Here is a 27,700-nt window from a genome sequence, read left to right as displayed (position 1 = left end):
TTGTGGTATATTTCCTTTTATTTTTGTATCGTATCCTTGCAGGATTGAAATCAAATCTTACCTGCATTCCAAGGACAGACCTAATAGAGTGACAATGCTTGTTTTTTTTAATGTATTCACAAATATTATTATGAAGTATCCTTAAGAGTGATTCGCAGCGGAATGTATTTATTTTATCAAATAGAATGTACTATGTCCCATTGGGAGCTGTAGAAAGTAGACAGTGCTCAATAGGCAACTGTTTATCTTCTAGTCTTCATACTGCATTTGGCATCCCTGAGGCAACAAGCTTCAAAAGTAGCATTAGGGGGTCTCAAAGGTAAGCCAGGGGTTGCAGCTTCGACCCATAAACCACTTCTAGATTGTGGTGGCAATGCTGAGGAAGGTTTGTGCCGCTGCCACCTGACACCACATAATTTAGAGAGTTATCCGGGGAAACTATCAGGCTTTTCTTGAGAGTAGTCCTAGGTTCCTGAAGACCAGAGATGGTGGACCAAGCTCCTTTCCTCAGTCAGAGCAATGCTGGACAGGAGGTGGACCCTGTGGTAAATGTACCATGGTGACCTACCATGGACCCATTGTTTAGCAGCACATTTTAATAACAGCCTGCTTCTGGTTTTCCTGTTGAGAGAACTGTCGAAAGGGACTGTCGGAGAGGGTGTGAAGAGTGCGTTGCGTTAGAAGGTGTAGAATACACATACATGGGTAGGTGGCATAATGAAACTTTAGCCCCCCCCTCCTGCAAAATACATGGAGGGGGCCCCCCTGCTCCGGACCAAGTCAGATACTTTTATTTAATCCAGGGGCTCGCTGCCCGTGCACAGTGTCGGTGGGGGCCCCCTGGAGTCTGCTCCTCCCACCACCCTGAGCTCGGGTCCACCAACCCCGACACTGAGCGGGCTGCGGGGGCCATAGTTACACAACTGATATAGGTGCAAATCCCCTTATTGAAAAAAGGTAGGAGAGTTAATGAACAGGCTGGAGACAAATCTGCCTCCTTTGACAGCAAGAATAAAACAACTTTCACAAATTCTTTGATCTTGTTTTGAGAACACCTTGTGGGACACTGAGTCCAGATTAGTAAATGCGGGCCTAAAAACATCCTGGTACTGATAATTTTTATACCAGCTGCAGACAGCGCTTTTGTATTCAATTTACCAATAAAGGCTGAAACTGTGACTGATCCATGGTAATGTTTTTTGCAAGCGTTTTGTGTGCGTTGTGACCTCATCTTAATGGTTGTGCACCATTGAAAACCTGGTGGTAACACCAAGCACAGAACATAAGAGCAGATGGTTGTAACCTACAATGAGGAGCAGGGCTTATTGCCTTATCCCTACAGAATAGCAAAAAATACGGAGGACCAAAATATCAAGGCAGTACACATAGGTAAATCCAACTGTACTATTCCTAACTCGGCATCTCCGTACCATGAAGATATATGTATATTGTTATGGTATATATATATATATATATATATATATAATAAAATTATAAACCTAAACTTACCTATATAGATTTACATGTTTATATTTTGGTCCTCAATATTTTAGCCATGATATTGTGGTAATTCAATAAATATTCCATGCTCCATATATCATAACTTTATTGCAAGCAAAATTTGTGCAAGCTCTCATTAGTGAACAACACAGTTTTAATCTAGATCTAAATTCTAAATGATCCATGCGCACTCCTGAAAGCAAATTAAAGCGGAACCCCCTACCTTCCCACCAGCAGCAGCTCCTGCTCATTTGCATTCTTCCTGATCTTCCTCCAGATGTCCAGGGTGAAGAGGGTGCTGCTACTGTTGAATATTGAGGTAAGAGAAGACATGAGGGCAGCCATCATCACTGCAATCATTAAGCCACGAAGTCCTGAAGGGTGTAAAGTACAAGGTTGGAGGATATTTAATTAAATCAGTGCAGTTCCGACATCACAGTGATGTCTAGACACATAGCTGGTAACATCACAATGTTCTACTTCTTTACATTAGCATCCTAGCTTCTTTGTAGTGGACTTCTGTTGGACTGAACCAGGGTTCTGCAAAGTCGGTCCTGGAGAGCCGGGTCCATGCCAGGTTTTTAGCATATCCACATTTAGAAAAAATATGTTTCAGAAATCTACATTTTTCTAAATGTGGATATGCTAAAAACCTGGCATGGTCCCGGCTCTCCAGGACCAACTTTGCAGAACCCTGGACTAAACCACAGGCTGATGCGCACCATGGATGAAACTTGTTCTGATCATAAGTCCATCATTTCCAGGGAAGGAGCCAGTGTATGAATCCTCCAGAGCAATTAGCCACAATCTTGGTGACCCTTGATGATCTTCATGACTCATCCACCGAAACTCCTGCCTCATATTCCACCAGTGGCAACTGGTGATCCCAGAAAGTAGTGAGGCATAATGCCACAGGTTCACCTCATTGTTTTCAAAGTTTGCCTTGGGTGCCCCCTATATTTGAAGCATTACCTCCAATGTATGAATGCCATGATTTTGTCCTGAGTAGCCCTTATGCCAAGACTTACATATGTCAGTACCAGAATTTTGCAATTGATACCACCCATGTACCATTCACGACCCATTAGTCAGAAATTAGCCCCAGTATGTCAGAGCCAGCATTTTGTCATTATTTGCTTCCCCCAACCTGACCTCCCACCCCCAATGTGCCACGATTGCCAAGCAATACCTCTGTATGTCAGTACACTGTTTGGCATACCACTTTTCTTGGGTGTCCCCATAAGCCAAGAATGGTCTTGAATATGCCATGAGCAGTAGCAGACTAACAAGCATAAAACATGCTAACCAACACATTCTTACTCACTTACACTCACTCTCACTCATACTCTCTAGCTCATTTAATCTCCCCTCCTTCACTCACTGTAACTCACACTCTCTCACTTACTCATTTAGAGTCATACTCACTGTCACTCACACACAAATGTGTTTGTGCACTCACACTCACTAATTCGCACTCTCAATCACAAGCACACATACACATACTCTTTCAAAATCACTGATCCTCACTCACATTTGCTGGTGCACAGGAACCCTGATTTTAACTCCTGGGATACAGGTGCTCCGCTTTAATAAGTAGGTTTCAGTATGCTCCTCAGGCCTCTAGGCACTGGTGCAACTGCATGTGCTGCACTACCAATAGCAGCACCCTTGATCCCCTCCTACCCCCGCTCACAATCTCCCCTCACTCACTCATTCTTACTCATACACACAGTTTTACTCACTCGCCTCGCTTTCACCTATTCATACTTTCACCCACTCATTGATATCACACTCTTTAACTCTTGTTGTCGGTTTCAACACATTAAATTAACACACATACTCTCACTCAATCTCATTGTCTCTCAAACACTTATAAACACACTTTTACTCACACATGCACAGAGAAACAACACTGTGTTTTTTACTTACCTTTCTTCCTTTGCAGACAACTCAAAGACTCAAATGCTGCAGCAGAGCTGGAAGCTAGTGCTGAACACTGGAACCAGCAAGTCATGATTTCGAAGTAGGAGCCAGACAGAGCAGCAGGCTAGTATTAGGAGGAAGACCCACCTCAAGCCCTCTCCCAGCTTCTTGGTAGAGCTGGAAGCACAGCCGCTATAAGAAGATCGGACAGTGCTGAGGATCCTGCCACTGATGCTCTGTTGGGCTCCACTTTGGCTTCAGGCATGCACAGATGTGCGCCATGACGGCCGATTTTAGCAGACATCCTATGCTGTCTGTGGCATGCTCAGTATATCTGCTAAATAAAATGGATTGTGCTTGGTTGAGGGAATTATAGTTGGACTATGCCCTTCAATGTGCAGTCCAGATATTCAGCTAGAGTGCTTTGTTTTTAAACAACAACCTGTAGATACGTCATTGCTCAGCCCCATCCTCCTCCTGTCAGCAGGAGCTTGGCCAGAGGTTGAGACATCTGACCTGCGCATTGGCAATGTTCATAAAACACAAACATTGTGTTTTGTTGAACACTGCCAAGTTAAATATTTAGCACTGCGGGCAAAGTCTCACAGCATTATGAGGCATCTCACAGGTGGCTGGCTGAACCCCAAAACCCCTGAAGAGGCACCCCTATTGTGGTCAACATAAAACACAAAAGCGTGTTTGCCAGTACCTAGCTACACAACCCTACTATCACCAACATCGGGGCAAATTCTACAAAGGCTATGCTATTCTTTCAGGCTTTCCAGTTCTCAGGACACTTCTCAGCAAAACACATCACTTTACAATAGAATGCAAAGCAGGGCATTGCATTTCCGATTAAGAACCATGTCCACACAGCACACCCAGCAGATACATTCTTCAGGTCCACTGGGATAAAGCAAAAAGTACACTTTATTTCACATTTCTCCATCTCCACTCCTAATAGAAAGGTTTCAACCAACAAAATTGCCTTAACTGTGTATGAATGCCTAAACTCTTGCACAGAACCACCGTCAGGGAAAGATAACTAACATATCAGTCTAAATTCTCTTTTACTCTTTGTGGGCCTCTGTTCAACAGGGAAATAAACATCTCCTTAGAAGGAATGCCAGAGCCTCAACTACGTTTCTGGTCAGTTTTGCTCGTACTGTGTTGTATTTAACTCTGATAGTTGCTAAAAGTTTGATCCATCTACCTCGTCTAGGTCCCAAGTAAGGAATCCTAAAGCTATCTTTAAAACATGGTTGGTGTCTCTTCTAAACACTACTCAGAAGCTTTTGACTCATGTATGTTTGGTTCCACTTATTGCTGCCCTGCCCTGGCAACAATAGCTCTTCTTGTTGCCGCTTAATCCTACCCCAACTTCACTCTCCTGGAATCCTCCTACTCCAAATTCCAGAACATTTAGGTAGGATGGCCCAAATAGAACTAGAACACCACAAGTTAAAATAGTAAAATACAACACGACACATGGTTCCTGATAACAGTGTATGACTCTTACAACTCTGGAAGGTTTTATACATAACAAACTAGTTGATATAAAGGTTATAAACTTTACTAAATGGGAAAACACCTATTAAAGATATACAAAGAGTTAAGACTAAAAAAATCGTCATATGTAAATAAAGATTACTCATATGTGGTCTTACAATAAATTCTATAGGTACTAATTATTCCCATATGAACTAATCCAATTTTTAGGTTGGGCTTGGCAGCGCGCAGCGCTGTCTGCAAGACGTTGTACTGAATATGGGCTTTTAACCACGTCCACTCTTGTCATTCGTTCATCTTAAATGCTTCATTTTTATTGCTGCATTTTGCTATTAACTGACTGAAAAAACACCTTCACACAAAATATATTAAAAATGCACATCTTCTGGGGAAAAAATGCCACTATTTTTAGTGCACATAGTGCACAGACTCGAGACATTGTGTAATCTGCAACATACACATTTGAGGCTCAGCTGTGCTGCCACTCTGTTATCCCTTGGATGGCGACAAAATAAGCATATATGTGTTGTGCAATAGAGAAACTTATTTACTAACCTTGTAATGGCAAACGCTGCATAAGCAAGAGTTGCAAAAATACAACTATAATGAAAATGGCCATTTTGCTGTAGTTCTTTTTTGCTTCATACTTCATAACCAAAACAAAATGTTTGAAAGCTGCATAAAAAAGACCATTTAAAAAATGTAATCTTCCTATTTCACATAAATAATTTATCACCTTAGTAGTATTTGCACTGTAAATGGGTACAGTACCCCAAAATTTCATAAACTCTGGTTTCACAACAAACAATGAAAACGTGATATTTGCACACTGTGCTCCGGCCTGCCCTCGATATTTACACACTGCACTGCCACCTTCCCTGTGCCTGGTGTGGGACAGCTTCCCACACCAGGCTTCCTTAAATCTCACACCCCTTTTTCTCATCTATTGATGCAGCCTTAATAGTTGGAATCATTGTAGCCATCAAAGGCCGACACCATGTATCTATGAGTGGGGCAATATAAAATATGAGACTTCACCCCAGTACATCAGCCTTTTTGTCTTCGATCTTCATAGAAACCAATTTAGGTTCAAAAGCAGACCCACTCATGCATGTATCATTGAGCTTCTCTTTTGTGGCCTGGCCTCCAGTAGATACCGCACGCGCCACTGAGCAACATCACTTCACACGCAGTATCAAAACTTCATTTATAGTGTCATATTTAGGTATTGCCTTCCAGAATGTTACGTTTTCAACAACAGCCTGTCCTGCGAAATCATTCCTTTGATAACTGACTTACTTCCGTAGATTACCATATAAATAGTGCCCAATTCAAAAAAGTGCCAGGTACACACACACAAGATGTTCCATGTGCAAGGTCTTTCTGTGACTGGTGCAATGTGAAACAGGTGAAAAGGGCTTAAGCCTTTGATACAATAGCTACTTGCTCATGTCACATCTGGCACATGCTTAGGATGTTGTAGGTTGAAGATTTTTTTTTCCATTTTTAAATGGAGCTTGTCAGTGCACAGCGCTGTCTGCAAGACATGTATTGAATAAAGGCTCTAACCACGCCCACTCTTGCCATTTGTTCTTTGTTGTGCTTGTCTTAAATGCTTAATTTTTATTGGTGCATTTTGCTAAATGTCCCTCCTTTGCATGCTAAGTTCCCGCCCAGGGGACTTCACTAAGAGAATATTTTTGTTGGCCATCACACTACGTCACGTTTCCTCTTGTTACAGCGTGTGATGGCCCCTCCTCCCATCTAGTTTCGGTTTTGATTTTAATCCCAGCCGCAGTTCTTTCTCCTCGCGGCTTGGCGCCATGCTTCATGTTCAAATGTGGGCAGTTGAACCTTGTTTCAATTTATGTGGCAAGAAAAGTCCAGTCATGAAATTACAATACCAATAGCTCTAACTGAAGCAAATGCAAGACCTATTGCATTGCCAGTACTTGTTTCAGTATTACATTTCTCCCAAACCTGCCTCTTGGCTCATTTATTCTGTCAGGAATGATTAACTCACTTACTTCTTCTGCTCTTTTTTCCTCAGTCAACTCTCTCACTCCTGCTCCCACAAGTAACAGATCCATTTCCTCCTCCTCTATTCAATCTAGATCGCCACTGTTATCACTCTCAGTTGTTACTTCTTCACCCTCCACGCATCTGGCTATTCTAACTAAATACAAAACCTTTCCATTGCTCAATAAAGCAGCATTTCACAACCATTTCTGAACATCCTTTGGTGCGGAAACCTGCCTTTCCTCTTTACACTTCAATCCACTTTCTTTAACTCTGACTCAGCCACCAACTTCCAAAGTCACCAACTTGAACCATGTTTACAATCATACCAGGACTTACATGCTTGTTGTACATACACAATTTTCCTTCTTACTTACTCGGGTGATCATTCTTCCTTTCTTGATCTCCTCATCCATCCCAAAGTATATTTTGTAGTTCGAAGAGACTGTGCCCAGTACTCACACAACATGCTATCCTATACGACCACCCAATACATATCACTTCCCTCTCCCTGTCCATGTTATTCCTTTCAACCAAATCAATGATACCCTTAATGACTCTATTAAAGTGTTCCACAATACCATTCCCTTCAGGGAGAAGAACTGATTTGCTTTTGTGCACCACACCATTTCTTTTCAAAAACCTCTGAAAATGTCCAGACATGAACTAAGTACCATTAACAATCACAATGTAATTCTGTATACCTTTCTTTATCAACTCCTTGTCCAAAGATATGACTTGGCATGTGCATCAGCCTTGTGAACAAAATCAATTTCAGACCATTGCAAAAGTGGTTTAACAATACAATGATGTACCTCATCTCATTATTTCCTTCCTAAATGGGTCCTTTAATGTCAATTCCAAACGTTTCCTAAGGCAAGTTGGAGCTGATAAAAGGACACAGTCTAGAAATAACAAAAGTTTTGTTCGACTTTTCACATTCAAAACAATTCCTTACTACAATCTCTATGTATGTGTTCAATCCTGGATATCAATATGAGGTTTTAATTCTGTCTTTGGTTTTTGTTATCCCCAGATGTCCCTCGAGACAAATGTTCGGTATCCGTTCTCTAATTCCATCAAGTTGAACCACTCTGCCTCCTCCCAACAACCTTCCTTCTTCTACAGACAAACAATTTCTTACTTCCCAAAAAGCATTCATACCCTTACAAATGTCCTTCATCGGCCAACTTTCTTTCACATATCCACACATTTCACTTATTGTACTATCCTTGTTCATGTTCTTTTTCTATTCCTCACTTCTACCCTGAATTTAATATTCCTGACGATTAGCAACACAACTGGTATCCCATTCATTATCTTGCACCTCCTTCTCTTGCAATTCCAGTCGGCTCAAGCGATCGGCCACTTTGTTCCTTACTCCACACATGTTCTCCATTTTTTAATAGTAACCAAGCAGTGTTATTGGCATGCAATCTATGCCAGGAGATGCTCCCATCAATCCCTTTATTGGGAGTACTTTGATGAGTGACAAATGATCACACCTTACTGAGAGAGGAAAACCCCGCACTTGTTGATGGTAGCAATCCAAACACCATGCACATGCTAGTGTTTCGCATTTAATTACAGAACACTCTTCCTCAGTAGGAACTGATGAACGAGTGGCATTGGCTATTACCACATCTATTCCATCTTTCCCAGTTTCTGTAAGCAGAAGCTCCCATATCCTTTCCACTTGGATATGTGGAGCTTCATAAGTATCCTTTCATACACTATCAAAAGCTTCCTGACATTTGGATGACCAAAATTATTTTCCTTCTTTAATGGTTGCCAAATAAGGAAGGGGTTATCTGAAAAATTGTCCACAACTTTAGAATAAACTTCAGCATGACCCGGAACTTTCTTCCTTGCTCCAAGCTGTCGGTACATCTTTAAGTCTCCACAAATTCTTTCTTGAGTTTGATACTTGCACTTGTCACTTCAAGTACTAAGAACGTCACACTTTTGGTAAATTTACATTAAGAATATTTGTCTGTCAACCCTTTTACTTTTCTTCCTTTAGTAATTCTAATACTTCCTTCATTTTAATATCTTGTTCGTCCAATGTTTTTCCCTGAGCAGAATGTTGTTGTGAATAATTACATTATATTTTTTTAACATGTTTTTGTTGTTTTCCATTAAAAACAAATCAGCACAGTTTGGAAGCATGGTGCAATAGGCGTTACAATAAAAATCAGACATGTGTGTGGCAGATGTGGTATTCAGTATTGAAGTTAAGGTCTTGCCATACCACCCACCACCCCTACCACCTCTATACGAGGTACAATCAGTGAATGGAGATGTATTAATCAGCTCCCTACAGTCATGCAATTCTGGTGGTGAGGCCCTATTATTGGTCCCAAATACCTCAAATTGGTTTATGTTTTCTTGCACAGACTCGCATTTTGTACACTGGTTTATCTGCAGACAAGCATCTATACATATTGAAGCACAAAGTGCCACTGTTAGTAAGTGGATACAGTAGACCAGGACTTAGGTGCAATTTAAGGCTGACGTCAATGGAGTGTGGATCGGATACACCAACCAGATATGTTCTGGTCAAAGAGTTAACCTTCTCACTCACTTGTTTAAGTCCCAATCTACCACAGGAGTACCCTTCTTAGGTGAGCCAGGACCTCTGGGAGGCACTTAGCAACTCACCAAGGGTAAGGCAGAGACCACAGCAGGTTCCAGTCCAGATCCAGCTGCCATTGATCAGTTGATCATTGATCAGTTGGTTTCTCCCAGGAAAAGGCTTCTTGCACTTTGTTGTCACTGTGTGGCCACACAGGAGGTCTAGTCATCCGTGGCTCCTCTCAGGTCACAGACGGTAGTTGCAGTCCTCTACTAAAATTCCGCAGGTTGGGAAAGTGTTCTGAAGTGGGTCCCTGGAGATGCTACTGGGGTGCTGTGGGATTCTGTGAGTTCTGGAATGCTCTACCCAATGGGGTAACAGTTCCAGGGGCAAACTCCACCAACTATTTCAGAAGTTCCTGTTTGCCCTACTGCAAACAAGCCCAAAATGCAATGTGTCAGGGCAACTCCAAGATGGCACAATCTTCAGCCACACTACACGTGAGGCCTGAGGGATGTGAGTGTATGTGGGGATTGAACTATGGTAATCCTAGTGTCCTCCCAAATCTAACATTAAATTCCAGTTTGAGCCAAGCATGGTACACTAAACAAATCCAGATACAGAACTCTGGTAGGACAAAAGCAGGGTCCTTCAGCAACCAGTCAGGAGATTCCCCAAAACTTTCTTGGCATTCTGGTCTCTCCTTTCCCGGAATGCCCTGAGTACTACATGTGGCACAACAGAGCTTTCAAACAGGATTTGACACTGCGCTTCCAAAAGATGTGTAATGGTGTGCAAAATATCAATGCACTGAGATTTGGCCCAAGTAAGTATTAGTGGCTGAGATTAATTCACGCCTTTCATCCATCACTTTTTTTTGTATACCGGAACTGGAGCTACAATAATAGAGCACCACAGCATCCCTTTGGACGTGATTTTTCTGAAAAAAATTTACCAGCTGGCTAGCTCTTGCTGTTTAGCTGGAGTACAAGCCATAGCCCAGCATTCCCTTATGCCTAGCAAAAGCACATCCCATTACACCTATCAGCAGCAAAGACCCACTTCATCTTCATGACTGTTGAAATAGGGTTTCTGGTTGTCAGAGTATGCACTCTGTACAAGCAGGAGCCACCAATCTAGTCAGGGTAAGCTTGATACACACATAGAGATAACTTGTGCTTTCCCTCTGATAGCTTGGCACAGACCAGTCAGGTTTATCTAAAGAAATATTGTGTAAAGTATTTGTGCAACATGCACACACACACACACACAGTAACACAATAGAAACACCACAACAGAGTCAACAGTTTAGAAAATGGAAAATATGTAACTCAGTAAAAGAAGACAACAACAAAAATCCATTCAGTAGAAGTCAAGATATTATGTTTTTTAAAAGAAACCAAAAATAGTGATTAGAACTCAAAGATCACTCTAGACCAGGGTAAATCCAAAAGTTCAGACTGACTACGATGAAGGGCAGGCTGACTACAGGACGCACACAGAGCCTGCTGAACCAGTATCTTGGATGGGGAAAGCACCAGTGTTGAAAACTCAATGTGTCAGTTCCGATCCATGGAGTCTGGTAGATGCGTCAGTTTTGAGCCTCGCAGCAATGTCCTCAGACCGGTGCTGCATCATCATCAAACCTCACATTCGGGTAATGCATCAAATTGGCACTGTGTCGGCATCAATGGCCACTGCGTCTGTTCTGAGTGGGACAACGTCCAGGATGCATTGATTCTTGCATAAAAACTGCTGCAAAGCCCACATCTGAGGCCCAGGACTGGTTTGGCACCTCAAGCAAAGGAGGACTCACAGATGGAAGAGTCCAGTAGCAGAAGCTAAGTTGTAGGAAGTCTTTGATGGCCCTGAGACTTCAGCAAGAGTAGGCAAGTTAAAAAGCCCTTGGAGTCACTCACAGTCAAGTGAGATGGGTCCAGTCCTTGTCCTCAGCAGGGCAGAGATGAGCAGGGAGCAGGGGCAGCTCAGCAAAGCAGCGAAGCAGTCCCTTCAGAACAGTCAGTCAAGCGGAGTGGCAATCCTTGTAGCACAGCAGTCCTTACTCCTGGCAGCATTCTTCACAGGTTCAGTAGTGTACTGTCTTGGTGGAATCAGAACTCCAGTACTTGTACCCAAATGTGCCTTTGAAGAAGAGGTGATTTCAAAGCTGCTCCTTGAAGTGCACAGGTCCCCCTTTCATCCCAGCCCAAGCACCAGATTATCAGTAGGGAGTAATCAGCCCTTTGTGTAGGACAAAGGACACTGCCTAGTGAAGTGTAAATTTCAGCTCCCCTTCCCTCTTCCTGCCCAGGAAGAGCTATCAGAATGCAGATGAATACAAATGAGTTATCTGACACACACACCCTTCCTGTGTTTGTGGTCATCTAGAGGGAATGCACAAAGTGTAGCTGACACCTACCCCAGACATGTATTGGCGAGAGGCTGCAAGGTACACAGAGCAATAAGAGCAGAGAAATAGTAGTGTCAAATCCAACTTTACCAGTAAAGATGATTTATCATCACCATTCCTAAGAAATGAAAAATGATGCAGCAACACCTTTCTGATCAGGAATTACATTTTAACGGTGTATTAAGGAATTCCAAATGCTGGCCTGTGAGAGGGGAAGGCCTCACAGTAGTGAAAAACGACTTTGGGAGTTTTTCACTACTGTAACATGTAAAATGTAAAAGTACATATCCTACCTTTTACTTATATAGCACCCTGCCCTATGGGCTGCTAAGGCCTACCTTAGGGGTGATGTATATGTAATAAAAGGGGAGTTTAAGGCTTGGCAAGAAGTCAAAGCGGCTGTAAATCTGCACACACAGGCTTTGCAATGGCAGGCCTGAGAACTGTTTGAGGGCTACTAAAGTGGGCGGCACAGTCAGTGCTGTGGGCCAGCAGTTAATTTATAGGCCCTGGCTATATGGTATCTTTACAAGGGACTTATAAATAAATTAAATATGCTAATTGTGTAGACACTAAAGTTACCATGTTTAGGGGAGAAGCACATGCACTTCAGCAACTGGCAGCAGTAGTAAAGTGCTTAAAGTCATGAGGCAAACAAAAAGATACAGCACAATTGTGTCCAAACAGGCAAAGAGATTGGGGGAAGACCACCCTAAGGCTGACAGGTCTAGCAATGACTGAGAGACAATCACTGCACTTTGATCATTTACGCTTACATTTGCATTGATGTCAGATAAAGGAATACCAGTTTAACACCCAGCATGCACTATCACCGGGGACCTTGCTTAATATTGGGCGCTCTCCCAGCCTATGGGGTAATATACCAGAGAAGTAGAAGGGAATCTAGTTATGGAGAAGCCACTAGCCAGCTCAGGCCATTGTAATGCCCTTTCTCCAGTCATCTGGGACACAGACACCTTAGCATAAGTTAACCAAACTAGGATCCTAAAATGTGTGTGCTTGTTTTATCACTTCCATGTAGGAAAATCTCACACAAATAGCTTCATTGACAGGCCTGCAGCACTGCTGATAAGGCAAAACCAGCCAGTGAAATCGTGATATCATCCTGCAGTTTTTACCTCGGTTTTACCACAGGTCACAATGAGGGGGACTTGCTTGAGCTATTCCGTTTTTCTAGGCTAGGCTTCAAAAATGGAAATCAGGGTCTTTTTTGCCAGGTAAAATCTTTCATGTAGCCCTGGAGATTTTTGTGGAAAACAAAATTCAATGCACCACTCAAAATCAGAAATCAGGTCCAAACATTATTTGTGCCTAACTTCAGATTCACTGCGGCCAACAGAATGAACCCTAAGCATTTGTTTTGTAGTAAAATGTATTTGCATTTGAACTTTTGCGAATGCGGCAAGCTATAAAATCTAACAGTGGTGCAAACTTTACCACCTTTGTATAACTTTGCGCACAAAACAATTATTTCTCACACCAATCATTATGTAGTTTACTTATCCTTTGCTTGCACATGAGGATATTCACCGCTTTGATTAAAAATAATGAACACAATGTTTGTTTGCCTTTTAAATAAAATCTGTAAAATAGCTACTAGCATGAATTTGAGCCCGATTTAAATATAGGCGGTATGCATGCTCCGTTGCAACGCCAATAGAGTTCACATACTGCCAACATGTCGGTCCACCCGCCCTATATAAATTCAGGTGTATCTTCGTCTTGACTAGAGCAGTGGCTACTCCATCACCACCATAGCCAAACCCGACAGACTAAGGGCTGTTGCAGAAATAGCTGTATGCCTGCCCGCCCACTCAGGATGGGCGGACATATAGCCGTTTTATACTGTCCGTCAACACCAGACAAGCCCTGGCGGTGAGGACAGTAAAAACCAAACAATGCACCCTCATGAAATAAGATGACCCCTATTGCGAGGGGAGCATTGTTTTTTTTTTTTCAAAACAAACATTCTGTTTAAGTATTTCATTTTTTAAAATAATCAAAGAATACTGTATAGTGTACGGTTGCGTCATGCTGACGCAGGCCTGCACCAAACAGCGAGATGCACTGACAGGAGCTGCCGTCATGGCAGTTTCGGCTAATAGCCAGTGCATTATATACGACCGCCTTCTTGGCAGTCATATATACATTTGGTGAGCGGACCCTCCATCACGAGGACAGAGTATTTTACACCATCTCCATGGCAGACCGCCGGTCAGCCTGCCAAGATATAAATCAGGCCCTTTGTTTGTTATCGTAGGGCCTTATTTTTTGTGCCATACTAACGTTTGATCTTCCATTCATGCCCCATTAGGCAGTATGCTCGCTCTGCTGCATGCCTGTCCCCTAAGCATGCCACTTCCGCAGGAGGACCTGAGACCAGAAAAGAAGAAGGGGTTTGCATACTATAGGCCCTTTTGAGACCAAGTGATTTGGGCCTTTATTATATGAAAAACTGGTCAGCTCATGAATACATCAATTTCTCAATGTACAAATGTATGAGTCACACGTACAATACAAGTAACAGAAAACATTCGGCCATTTCATAGAACACTGTGACCCAGTTACAAAACAACAGAGAGCAAAATCTTCTGTTAATCAGTTTCTCAGTATGCTCAAGTAATTGCAAATACTGATTAAATGCTCAAATTAAAGGTAAAAATGTTTCTAAAGTGGCCATCACCGTAGGAAAACATACTTTCTCAAAACGCAGATATGTGTGGAGGCGCTTTACGAACTGATATACTACAATATCGTGTCACCAAGTGTCCAGGGAAAGATCTTTCACAAACAATTATTGTATGAGAAACAAGGCTGAACAATAGCTGAGAAAAACCAATCTAGTGTTTTCACATAGGTTAGGATGGAGGGAAAAGAATGGGTGAATGTGTACAGACCCATTGCTTTCTCTGCTGCGGTAGATGGATAAACAGTACTTTTGGAAATGGGTATCTGATCCTTTTTTTCTTGCCCCCAGAGATTATGCTTTTCTCCCTGTGTTCTTCTTCCCTGCATGCTCCCTCCAGCGGCAGGAGGCCTCAGCACTGCCTCCTACCCTGCATCCTACCTCCCCTGCATGCAGCATTCTGCAGCAGGAGCCAAAGGCCTGTTTACCTTCAACTGGGATATGTTAGTTGCCAACTCTACATATTTTTATAGCATTTTCTCATTTTTGTCTATTGCTGTATTACTGAATGGGGCATCATTCTGCATTCTTCGTTATAATGAAGGGTCAAATTAACTCTAGTGAGGGGTCATCGGAGAAACGGTGGTGAATTGACTGTCGCGGGTAAGGTGGACTGAAGGATCTCTGGTGAGGGCTGAGAGATCTGAAAAGGGGCCTTTGGGGGAGGTGTCAGTGTCAGTGAGTAAGCAACATGTCTGTCACCATTATTGTAGCATATGTACATATGTTTGTGTGTGTGTGAGATAGAAAAAGGGATAGAGAAAGGAAAAAACAATTGGATTGCTGTAGTCTACTCACACAACTTTGCTTCCCATGCTGTAATCATTCTGTGTCAAGGAAGCTTCTGCTGCCGCTTGCCCCGATCTATGAAGAAAGTTGCTGCTAGTTTGTCCGTGTGGTGTGGTGATGCGAATGTGCTTGGTCTTCACTCCAGGCAATCATAATGTACCTATGCTGCATGTGTGTACATTTGATTGCACTAAAGCCTTCCCTGGGGTACCCCTGACGTATTTGGAGGGCTAGGTTGCCTTCACTCCTGTCTCTGGAGTAGTTTCTACTGTCATGAACTGGGGCTCACCTGTACATTGCGAAGGGGCAGAGAGATGCGCTCTTGTGAACTTCAGAGGTGCTCCAGCCTTTGAATGCACAGCAGGTCAGCAGTACATGCACTGTGGGCGCCATATGGTGAGACTTTGCCTTTGAAACAACTGCACTAAGAAAAACTCATAAGTGGCGTCAAGACAAATGACACGCTACAGAGAGCAACTGAGGTCTCATCAGACTTGGAATGGCGCTGGCCATCTTACACCCAAGGAGTATAAGGTCCTTGTGTTTCAGAGCGTTCCTGCTAGACAATCCAGAGCCTTAGTTCTGCTGTTCGGACCTTCTTGCCAGGAGAACTGAACTAATTGCACTTATACAGAGTTAACAAAGACTTACTGAATTCACAATAACACTTGGATTCAAGGATTTACATTTTCGGTTTGCACAGTTGTACTGCAGCCATCCTTGCAAGGGTTACAGACTCTATTCCAAATGTTTCACAGTGGGAGCTAGTGGAATACTCAGTTTATATTATTTTGAATAACATGCGACTTTACGGTACTGTCAGTGATGGCAAAGTGAATGTATATTTTCAGGAGAGAAAGCACAACACTAATCTATATTTATAGCACACCTGATAAACTATATACATTGAGATTCATTCATACCACAGGTCTGATTTATAATTCACTGAATGTAATTCTCTATATTGGAATGTGAAGTATAGTTCAGGTTATTTTATGTATATACCATAAAGGTTTTATTTATCTTTCGTCTCTACGAAATCATAGAGGTTTCACCAGCCATAAGTAGGTATTTATACAGACATTGTCACAATGTGTATCACTTGTCAAATTCAAAATAGGGAACTGTAGTGCAAAAGACAAAATACCAACAAAGTTATTTATTGTTGTAGATATTGACACTTCTGCAGTGAAGGTTGAGCCCAGCAGTAGGAAAAGGCAGATTGAGAGTAATCAGTTTATTTGTTTCTTTCTCTTGTTTCGTTTCCCCATTCTCACATTTACTCTTAAGTGGCAAAAACACATTTTGCACGGTCAACAAAGAGTTTAAGGCAATGTGGATACTAGCATAGCTCGTGGTGGATTCAGGTTACCATGTTAGTGCAACCCTGACAGTCACATCTATGAGGGAGGCCTTCATTGTTACTGCTGGACCAAAAGCACCTATTCTCGGTGAGTGAAGCATGTAATGCATTCTCCACCTTATAATTACTCTTTGTCTTCAAGGGTCTGCTACTGATATATAAATTGTACCTTTTCTGTTGGAGAGAGGACTGTACTACTGCTGCCCCTATCATCCATGCTGTATCTGATCCCATCACACAAACATGCACACACACACACACACACCCACAAACTTGCATGCACATGTGCACACACACACACGTAGACACACAACCACGACTTACCAGATTTGGGCATCTCTTAGACAAGGGTCTCAAATAGATTTCCTCCTCACCCTTGGTACTGACCTCTGAGGATGACGACTGAAGCTGCACTGGAGCACAAGCTCCTCTTCTCCAGTTGTGTGGACTGACCTCCAGACCTCTCCTGGCCATTGTCCGTGCTGTATTCTAGCCAAGATCTTCCTCGAGGTGTAGGCTGGTGGAGCACCAAAGTGAGGTAAAGTTTACAGTCTAATGGGTGTAACCCAGGCCCCTGCATTCTTAAGAATACATTGGACCCATGCACTGGCCAGTGGCACATGGAAGACCAATTACTAACAAATATAAAACCTGAGGAGAGCAGTCACTTCTTTTGCAGGTAGGCAGTCATGATGTCTTCTGCCCACTCTCTGTGGTTATTGTGCCACCAGTACCGGATGTTTTGGAATGCTAAGGTTAGTTAAGGTTCTAAGATCAGTATGTTAGGTAGGACCTCCAAAACATATATGTTCTTTGACAGCGGAGAGAGGGGGAGAGACAGAGTGCCTTTGTGTGCTTGTGTGTGGGTTTACATCTTCACTCTCTTCAACATGAAGTGGGCTAAAACTATATCACAGTGCCCCAAAAACTGTGAAAGGATCTCAGTTGTTCTGCATGTCTGACAACCTAGGTTGGTCTCAAGCTGATGACCTAGACTCTCCAATGTCATGCCACCTCATCAACTAATGGTAGGCTGAGAAAGCAACTTGCTACCATTGATTTAGCTTGCCGCTCCGGCACAGCTTTTCTACCACTCGTTTCACATCATAAAAGCAGTGCTAAGAACAGAAAGTAAATAGTTACTCGTTTAGTTTTTGTAGTTGCTGCTCCTCTTGCCTCTCAGCAGCAAATATGAGGCTTTTGAAGGTTGAAAGGTAGAATAAAGTTTCAACTTTGCTGTGTCATTCGCAATCAAACGTTGGTGAATTGACGCGCAGGTACCACGCTTCCAATGCACAATGAAGTTGTGTAAATGTAGTGTAATGATATGGTGTGCACCGATTTAAATAAGAAGATATTACCATGGATTTTTAGTTTATAGTTTCGAAGTTAAAATGCAACGGGATCTATATCTCTATGTTAATTTGCAAGCAGACCTGGTAACCATCGCAATTCATGGGACATAATAAAAAAAATAAAAGTAAAGATTATCCAGATGTCCATCCGGATGAAGTGAAGATGTCTAAATTGAAACAATGGAAAAAAGTTAATGGTTTCTGTGCTGTTTGAACAGGAGCTGGGTGTGTCTGACAGGAAAAAACAGACCTCTCCCTAGTCGTGCTTCTTTTATTGGAATGCCAAGCTCATTCCATCCTATTTCCAGCTTCTCATTTGCAAATTTTCAAAGGAGAAATAATAACAGAGTAATCGTACTAATAACAACTTAACCACACTGGGAGGGTGCAACACGCCCAAACATCAGCACACAAAATCATTAACGCTTCTGATTTGAGAAGATCAGCACAATCATAGACACTATCACCAAGCAGGCTTCACCTACCACTTGGCATCAGCTCAATAACCAGCTTGGGGTATGCTATGTTGGAGCAGCCCACCTCAGCGCCGCACACCTTGACACACTCCTCCGGATCCACACAGCCAACGGCATCTGGAAAACAAAAAAGAGTTTGAGACAAATGTAGGAAACAGTTTAGATATAGGGATCTATCAAAACCATCACAAGTCAGTGACCATAGACAACCCGCTACTACAGCACCTTTTATTGAGCTGTGAAAAACTTATAACACAAGTTAGAGCTGGAGGAAATGCTAAATCCAAGCGGAAAATCTGACTGTGTAATTTCCTTATCTATACAATTTCAAAAGAGATGGATATTCCTATGTGGGATTCTTCTCCAGATGTACCACTATAACCAGAATTTAGAGAATTTTCACTCATCACCCAGCTCTATGTCAGCCCCTTGGGCCACATTTACAACTGCCTGTGAGGGAGTAGGATCTATTTATGATATTATGGTGTTAAGGATTCATTGGGTGAAAGACATAGCACCCATTCTGAGTTTTCTCGAAAAATGAATTTAGCATACAAATTTTGGTGCTTTTCGCATCAAAATCCATGTAAAATTGCAGCATGTTTAACCTACCAAAACGTAATCTGGTGGTTGCTGATTTTATCACACCTGGTAATTGCTGAATGTGGTAAAGTTTGAAAACTTGTAATGGCAATCCTTGCACAAAAGGAGTTGTGGGGGCCCTCATGACCAAGGCCCCAGACATCAAAGCAAAATAAAAAAAGGCGAAAACACAGTGGCATTTGTGCAAAGGTTTGCAGGGTAGAGTGAACGACATTCCACGCAATCATGGCAACTTCCAGATGAACCTAGTCGCAAAATGTTTGTCAGAGAAATGTAATATATGAGCAAAGCCTTATTACCCTGTCATAAAATACATAAATAGGTCAGACCAAATAAAAATATGTAAAAATGAGTGTATTGCCATAAATTTAAAGATTTCAAACATTGATTTCGTTTGTAAGTGTAACTGCTGACATTATTAATTGTGAGTACACAAGTTCTTCTCTAGCCAAAGAGCAGGATGCTTTATAAGATAAGACCGGCCTTGCATCTAGGGTTGGTTTTCATGCAATTAGGATCTCAGCAAGTGCTGCATTGATTAAGCTCGACTTTTGTCCTGCTGGGCTCAGGTTGGTGGCCTCTCGGTGACGGAAAATGATAGTTATTAAATCAGGCACCAATCATTGAGTCTCGTTAATCTGGAAATGGTGCACAATTATATGGCTGACAAATTGGCTCATTAAAAAAGAATCAATGGACGTAGACAAATGGCAATCCTGAAGTAAGACAGTAATAACACAACAATGCTGAGCCGGTGACCAACACTAGAGTAAGACTGTTTTTAACTGTTCCGGGTAATCTTCCGAATTAATCACTGGGCTTTATTGAAGTCAATACCACTGCAGAAACTGGTATGGACACTGGTGTTGGAATGTAACAACAACACAAGCACACCGGGCAGTGCTGGAAGGAGACTGTAATGACACAACTGGCAACCAGGTTAACAATGGTGCTGATTTGTAACACTAGTGCAAACATACTGAGAGAACTGCAATTACATAATTACAAATGCAGGGGTCAAACACTAATAACACTGTAAACATGCTGAGCATGCGTAATTAACCTCTGAGGAGTACCGAGGTATTCACTTATTTGTACCCAGCATGGACCGTACTAACACTGCAACTACACTGCATATCACTGAAAGTGAAATCGGACAGTAGGTACCACAAGTATTAGGCTGCAACAACCCTGCAGATGGAGTGGGCAATGATGGAGTTAGACACTAGGGTAAATACTGATCAGTACTGGGGATTGATTGTGAAACACTGCAGACACAATGAATAAAGTGAATCTAAACACTGAGCAAAGCTGGATTGATAAAACTGCAGACCAAATGATATGGACACTATGCAATAGAGATGGTAGACTAAAATAACACTGTGGACACAGTAGACGTTGATCACTAGAGGACTTATTGTGTAATATTGCAGAACCATTTAATCATATCGATGTTTTTTCCAAATTTGCCCTTTCTGCTGGTCACTCGGATTGTTTTGTCTTTTTGCTGAACCCTATTTTTGTTGGCCATAGAACTCTGCACACTTTACTGTTGTATCCACTAGTAAAGTGCTTGTGCGCCTTCTTTTAGCATGATGAAATAGGTGTACATCTGATTGACATATTTAACTTGCCTATGAGTCTCTCTCTGTAGTGGCCCAGCAAACCTGCCTCCAGACCTCCAATTGTAGTGTGGCTGTTCAGTTTTAAACTGCCAATTAGAACTATCAAAAGAATCCCTTTTTGAATATTAATAAATCACCCCAAGTAAGCCTTATTGCCAAAAAACAGGGCACGTAGTAGTAAAAAGTGTAGCATGTGAAGCTTTACTGTTCCACATGTACCTACAGTGGGAAAGACCCAAACACTATTTTCACTGTAGCAAGGCTAGCTGCTCCATAACAAAACACTATATTATATTACTATATCTAATATTGCTAATTGTGGTTTGGAGGCAAAAAGAAAAATAATTTAGGGACTCTTTTTTATGGTTTTCAAAATCCAATTTAATAGTAAATTCAAATTTTGAATAACTATTAAGGAAATGTTACTTTTAGAAAGTTACCTTTTTCCTATCTGAAGTCACTGGAAACTAATATGCATTTTGCTCTCCCACCTCTGCTTGCCGATAATTAACATTTTAATAGGTGTGAATGATGTGTCAACTTGATCATAGAACTGAAACAAAAGGCCTTGGTTGTGGGGAGATGTCAGTGTGCCCTTGACAGTATGGCCTGTGGGCTTGGCCCAGGAACTAGATCAACTTCAAAGAGGAATACCCTGTCACAAACAGGTCTAGCTAACACCAAGGCTTTCACTCTTCTTTCCCCCAACCCCCCAGCCAGACCAAGACCGATCACAGCGGAACTCTTGTTGACATCGCAGTGTCAAATCCAGCTGGAATCAAGACCTGCTTGATAGGTATGTTCGGGTTTTACATAAATCTGGGGCAAACTTAAAGGGCAAAAGCCGGATGCCAAAGAAATTCTTTGGTACCCACTACCTGGCTCCTGATGAATGGTGCATTGTTTTCCTAGACTTCTGTCTCGGTTTCTAGGTGGTAACAGGAAATGCCTCAAACTGCATTTTGGTGTTAGAAGTGGGGAGCTCAGGGGGTTGCTACCAAGGGGTTGAGCTCAAGTTTATTTAGTGACTTTAGTGGTTTACTCTGCCAAAGATTGTGGTTATTACTTGAGGAGGATACTAACACCCCACAATTGATAACCCAATTTCTTACACTGTTCAACTGTAACAATACCACAGGCAGACTGAGCAACCGGTCATTAGACTGTGGTAACGATGTAGACACAATCAGCAAATTAGAATTAGATACTGAACAGTACTGAGTTGCAAAAAATCTGAACAGACTGAAGCTAAATATTGAGCAGTATTGACTGTAATTGCAATGCAGACATACTGAATAATACTAAAGATAGACTTAGGGTGAAAAATGCTTAGACTTATTACATTCCAAACACAGTGTGAGGTACTTGTGTAGCAAGACACATTCAATAATACCAAGCAGTACTGTAACTAGAATTCTACAAGGCTGCAGATCTACTTACACTGGATTTAGATACTGATAGGTATGTAAATACTGCAGACACAGATAAGATACTGAAAGTAGACTGCAACAAAGACACTAACTGACGTAAAAACTGACCACTTATCATACCACCATGCACCTAATGAAAGAGAAGGGAAATGGTTCCAAGGTCACCTTCTTGTGGACACATCCGCAGGGAAAACACACAATCAGATGCTAGCCATGAGGTGTTCAGAGACAGAGTACAAGAAGGAAAATACATCAACACCAATAAAATCTCAGATGATCAGAGGTTCAGAGAAAGACATGTACATTAGAGCAATAGTTACAATTGCTCACTGAATAGAGTCAACTATCTCAGGTAGATTATGGAATTTAACACACAGATAGGGGTTCACGGTCACAAGACCTAATCTCACATAGGGTCAGTTTAGTCCATACCATCTCCAGGGTAAAAATCCAGCAGAGTCAAGAGGCAATTAAACACATTGAGTGTTTTGCCTTATAAACTCATTGTAACATAACATACAATTACACGAGTCACACTGAGCAGGATAGTGTTAGATAATGAACAATAGATCACTTGGACTGTAATAATTCTACAACTGCACTGAGCATTACTGAAGTGGCACCAACTAATACTGGAGTTACTTCAAGTGCCCAAAGGTTAGTGGGAGTATCCTTAAAGTAAGCCTAACCACTGGCAAACACTCTGTGTAGTATTCCAACCCGTCATTCTTTTGCCCACCACGTCATTTCAGATTAGACCATGCTATTTGAAAATCAGTCTCGACCATGCTCCAATAGGAACAGTCCAGCCCACACTGCCCAGCCAGGTCCTCGCTGAGCCAGAATACAGGCAATGCAAGACCAGTTTCACACTGATTGGGGTCCTCAGTCAGGTGCAGCTTGGTTCCAGTGCCACCATAAGCAAGGGACCCACATCTGGGCATGCTCTTGACCACTTAGGGCTTTATATCACCCATCACCTTTTGTGTGTTTGATGGACCACCCTAAGTAGCAAGGGTATGTCCAGACATAGGCCCGTGCTCACTGTGCCACTGGAATTAAGCTATTTCTGGCTGATGAACCCTTATTTGGGAGAAACTGGTCCTAGATTGCTTGTGTTCTGGTTCGGTGAGGACCTGGCTTGGCAGCTCAGGCTGGACTGTTCCAAAGAGGACCAGGATCAAAGCTGATTTGCATATGGCTGGGTCCAAACTGAGGTGTCACAGTGAGCAACAGAACAATGGTATGGTATGGTACAAAGTGACAGCCACTGGTTAAACAAATTGCAAGCATTCCTCCCATCACCTTTTGCATGTATGGTGTACTGCCTTAAGTGACAAGGGTGTGCCAAAGCGTGGGTCCGGTGCTCACTGTGCCACTGAAAGCAAGCTACCTCTAGCTGATGAGCCTTTATCTGGGCGAATCTGGTGCTGGTTGCTTGTGTTTCGGTTCCGTTCAGACCTGGCCTGGCAGTTTGCGCTGGACTTCTTCCATGAGGAGCAGGGTCAAGGCTGATTTGCATATGACTGGGTGCAAACTGAGGTGGCATGGTGAACAAAAGAACCATTAGTTGGAATGCTACTCTGAGTGATTGCAAGTGGTTAGACAAATAGCAAGCATTCCTCCCACCAGGTTTTGTGGGTTTGATGTACCGCCCTTAGTGGCAAGGGAATGCACAGACATGAGCCCTGTGCTCCCTTTACTACTGGAACCAGGCTATACTGGGCTGATGAATCCATATCAGGGCAAATATAGGTCTAGGTTGCATGTGTTCCAGTTTTGGTGTGGACCTGGCCCAGCATCTCAGGCTGGACTAAGAGGAGCTGGGTCAAGGCTAATTTGCATACGGCTGGGTCCAAACTGAGGTAGCATGGTGAGCAAAAGAACCATGAGTTGGGATGCTACTCCAAGCGATTGCTAGTGGTTAGCCGAATTGCAAGCATTCCACGCATCACCTTTTGTGTGTTTGATGTACCGCCCTTCATCTGCGTACCTTGAAGATTTAAGTAGATCATCAAGGTACATATAAGTGGAGTTTGGTATAGAAAATCTATACATACTCACATGTTGATATTTTTGTCCTCGATATTAAGGTTACAATATTATGGTATAACAATATTGCCTACTCAATAGTCAGGACCCACATTGATTCTTGTATGTTCAAACTTGTCTATAAACAATACAAGCCTAACATGCTGAAATCAGAATTTGTTTCACCTCAAATGGCTCTATTAGCTGTCCTCCCCATTAAACTGTGAAGTGTCCTCTTTTGGGTTTGCTGCAGTGTATGACATGTCCAGAAGTGCCCGTTTGAAGGATAGCACCTTTTTCTGGCACCAGCTAGGATTCTTTGACTTTAATTTGCCATATCTGCTCCTCGTGTTTGTACAGAGCCTGGGTTTCCCAGTGGGCAAATCGTCCTCAGGACAATAAAAGCATTCACCCATAATGCCTATATTCAGCTTCTCACGTCAGAAAGAACCAGTTTCCTTCTGAGGCCTGAGAAGGTTTGAAGTAAATAATGAGCAAGATCCACAGTGACTTCAACCGCGAGAACAGAAGAGTATTCTCCTAAACGTTTTTGTCGATCGGCCAAGAGTTCCTGCTCCAGTGGCTTCAAGTGATTTATGGTTTCTTCTGAAAGAAAACTCTTGCTTGGCCAGTCACAGGGATGTCTGCATCACCTCAATAGATAAAATAAATGAAGGCACAGTTTGTCCTTGCTTCACTCTAAAGAGCCAAAGGGGGATGGGGGAGGGCCCCGGCTAAAAACACAATCACTCAAAAAGCTCCTGTGTTTTGTCCACATAATAATAAGACTAATAAATCAGAATAACATTTTCAGCTACTTTGTCAATTTTGCGATGCACAAATTACACAAATTCGGGTGGGATTCTAACTTGTGAACCTCGAGGCTCCTTGGGACTATAGTTGAGAGCGAGATGCATTGCTGCAAGCAGTCCCGAAGACCAGCTTCAAATAAAAAAAAATGTCCGTGTCTGTTTGTCATCTAATTTATTTGGAAGATTTCTCATGCAATTGTGAACTATAATTCACCTTCTCCACTTCTTATCAACCACCCTTTCTTGCCTCAGCTTCCTCTTTCGTTATTTTATCAAAGATTCTCTTTTTGGAATTAGAAGGCAATCCGAGTGTAAGAAATGGGGTCTTTGGTTGGCAGTCAGGTTACCCCCTGTTCAAGCAAGGACCCTCACTCTAGTCAGAGTAAGTCACACACAATCCAAATTATCCTGTGCCCACCCTCTGGTAGCTTGGCACTGAGCAGTCAGGCTTAACTTAGTAGGCAATGTGTAAAGTATTTGTACAATAAATAATGCAATAACTCAGTAGAACACCACAAAAATACACCACACAGTGTTTAGAAAAATATATAATATTTATCTGGATAAATGCAGGTCAAAACGATTAAGATGCAATAAGTATATTTTGAGATATCACTGTAAAAATGATATAAAGTGTCTTTAGTCTCTTAAAAGCAATAATGTCTCTTGCAAGCACAAAGTACCTGGTTGGTGTTCAAAATCTCTGCAAAGAAGCGCAGAGGAGGAGACGCGTGGAAAACACGGAGGCGTGCGCCGATATCTCAGGCCGCACACGGCGATGCATTGTTTATTTTTCACGCAGGGAAAGCTTTGCATTGATTTCCGGGGCTCGGTCTTGGATTCTCTTCGGGTTGCGGGGTTTTCCGACGCCCTGGGGACGATGCGTTGAAATCCGGTGCTGACAGGACGAAGTCACAGGGGCTGCGTCGATCCAGTGGGCGCTGCATGGAAAATTCTACTGCACAGCAGGCGCTGCGTCGATTCCTCTCAGGAAGTCTGGCTGCATTGTTCCAGCTCGGCTGTGTGTCAATCCAGTGGACCATGTGTCGACTTTCCGGTCGCTATGCTGGTGCTGCGTCGATCTTCTCCTTGCAAAGTCAGGCTGCATCGTTTCGGTTGGGCGTGCAGTGAATTTTTCACCGCAATGCAAGCTGTATGTCATTTTCCTGCCGGCTGTGTGTCGATTTCCTCCACACAGGGAGTTCTTCTTGCAGAGATAAAGTCTTTTTGGTCCTGAGACTTCAGGGAACACGAGGCAAGCTCTATCCAAGCCCTTGGAGAGCACTTCTCAGCACAGCCAGAGAGCAGCAAGGCAGCAGGGCAACAATAGGGCAGCAGTCCTTCACAGAAAGCAGTCAGGTGAGTCCTTTGGGCAGCCAGGCAGTTCTTCTTGGCAGGTTGCAGGTTCTGGTTCAGGTTCTCTTCACCAGGAAGTGTCTGAGTTGGTAGGGGCAGAGGCCCTAGTTAAATACACAAATGTGCCTTTGAAGTGGGAGAGACTTCGAAGAGTGGCTTAGAAGTGCACAAAGTCCCCTTTCAGTTCAATCCTGTCTGCCAGGGTCCCAGTAGGGGGTGTGGCAGTCCTTTGTGTGAGGGCAAGCTACTGTCCTTTGAAATCTAAGTGTCAGGCCCTCCACCCTCCCAGCCCAGGAAGACCCATTCAAAATGCAGATGTATGCAAGTGAGGCTGAGCATCCTGTGTTTGGGGTTTGTTTGAGTGAATGCACAAGGGAGCCGTCAACTGAACCTAGCCAGACGTGGATTGCAAGGCACAGAAAGATTTAAGTGCAGAGAAATGCTCACTTTCTAAAAGTGGCATTTCTGAAATAGTAATATTAAGTCCAACTTCACCAGTCAGCAGGATTTTATATTACCATTCTAGCCATACTAAATATGACCTTCCTACTCCTTTCAGATCAGCAGCTTCCACTCAAACAGTATATGAGCGTAGCCCTAATGTTAGCCTATGAAAGGAGCAGGCCTCACTACAGTGCAAAAACGAATTTAGGAGTTTTACACTACCAGGACATGTAAACTACACAGGTACATGTCCTGCCTTTTGTCTACACAGCACCCTGCCCTATAGGTTACCTAGGGCCCACCCTAGGGGTGACTTATATGTAGAAAAAGGGAAGTTTTAGTCTTGGCAAGTACTTTTAAATGCCAAGTCGAATTGGCAGTGAAACTGCACACACAGGCCTTGCAATGGCAGGCCTGAGACATGGTTAAGGGGCTACTTAAATGGGTGGCACAATCAGTGCTGCAGGCCCACTACTAGCATTTAATTTACAGGCCCGGGGCACAAATAGTTTACTTTACTAGGGACGTATAAGTAAATTAAATAATCCAATTGGGTATGATCCAATGTCATCATGTTTAAAGGGAGAGAACATATGCACTTTAGCACTGGTTAGCAGTGGTAAAGTGCGCAGAGTACTAAAACCATCAAAAACAGCATCCAATAAGTGTAGGGAGGCAGGCAAAAAGTTAGGGGTGACTACCCTGAGGCTGTCAGGTGTAACACCGAGTATATGAAAATGTACATTTTTACTGTGCTGCTTTTGTTTCTTTCA

The 27,700-nt window shown here is 42.6% G+C and overlaps 1 protein-coding gene across 3 annotated transcripts in view; it reads right to left on the bottom strand.

The window, feature by feature from the left end:
• SLC5A10 (solute carrier family 5 member 10) overlaps positions 1-27,700 on the bottom strand; it is a 546,087-nt gene that overhangs the window by 159,200 nt on the left and 359,187 nt on the right. For all 3 annotated transcript variants that reach the window (XM_069210113.1, XM_069210111.1, XM_069210112.1), the window contains exons 10-11: positions 18,636-18,743; positions 1,724-1,874 (exon numbers count right to left, since the gene is read on the bottom strand). In XM_069210113.1, the coding sequence (XP_069066214.1) occupies positions 1,724-1,874; positions 18,636-18,743 (259 nt within the window). The remainder of the gene's footprint in view (positions 1-1,723; positions 1,875-18,635; positions 18,744-27,700) is intronic.

Source organism: Pleurodeles waltl, chromosome 10 (genome assembly GCF_031143425.1).
Source record: "Pleurodeles waltl isolate 20211129_DDA chromosome 10, aPleWal1.hap1.20221129, whole genome shotgun sequence".
NCBI classification, from domain to species: domain Eukaryota; kingdom Metazoa; phylum Chordata; class Amphibia; order Caudata; family Salamandridae; genus Pleurodeles; species Pleurodeles waltl.
Note: the sequence above shows the minus strand (reverse complement) of the source record. Positions and strands in the feature narration are given on the sequence as shown.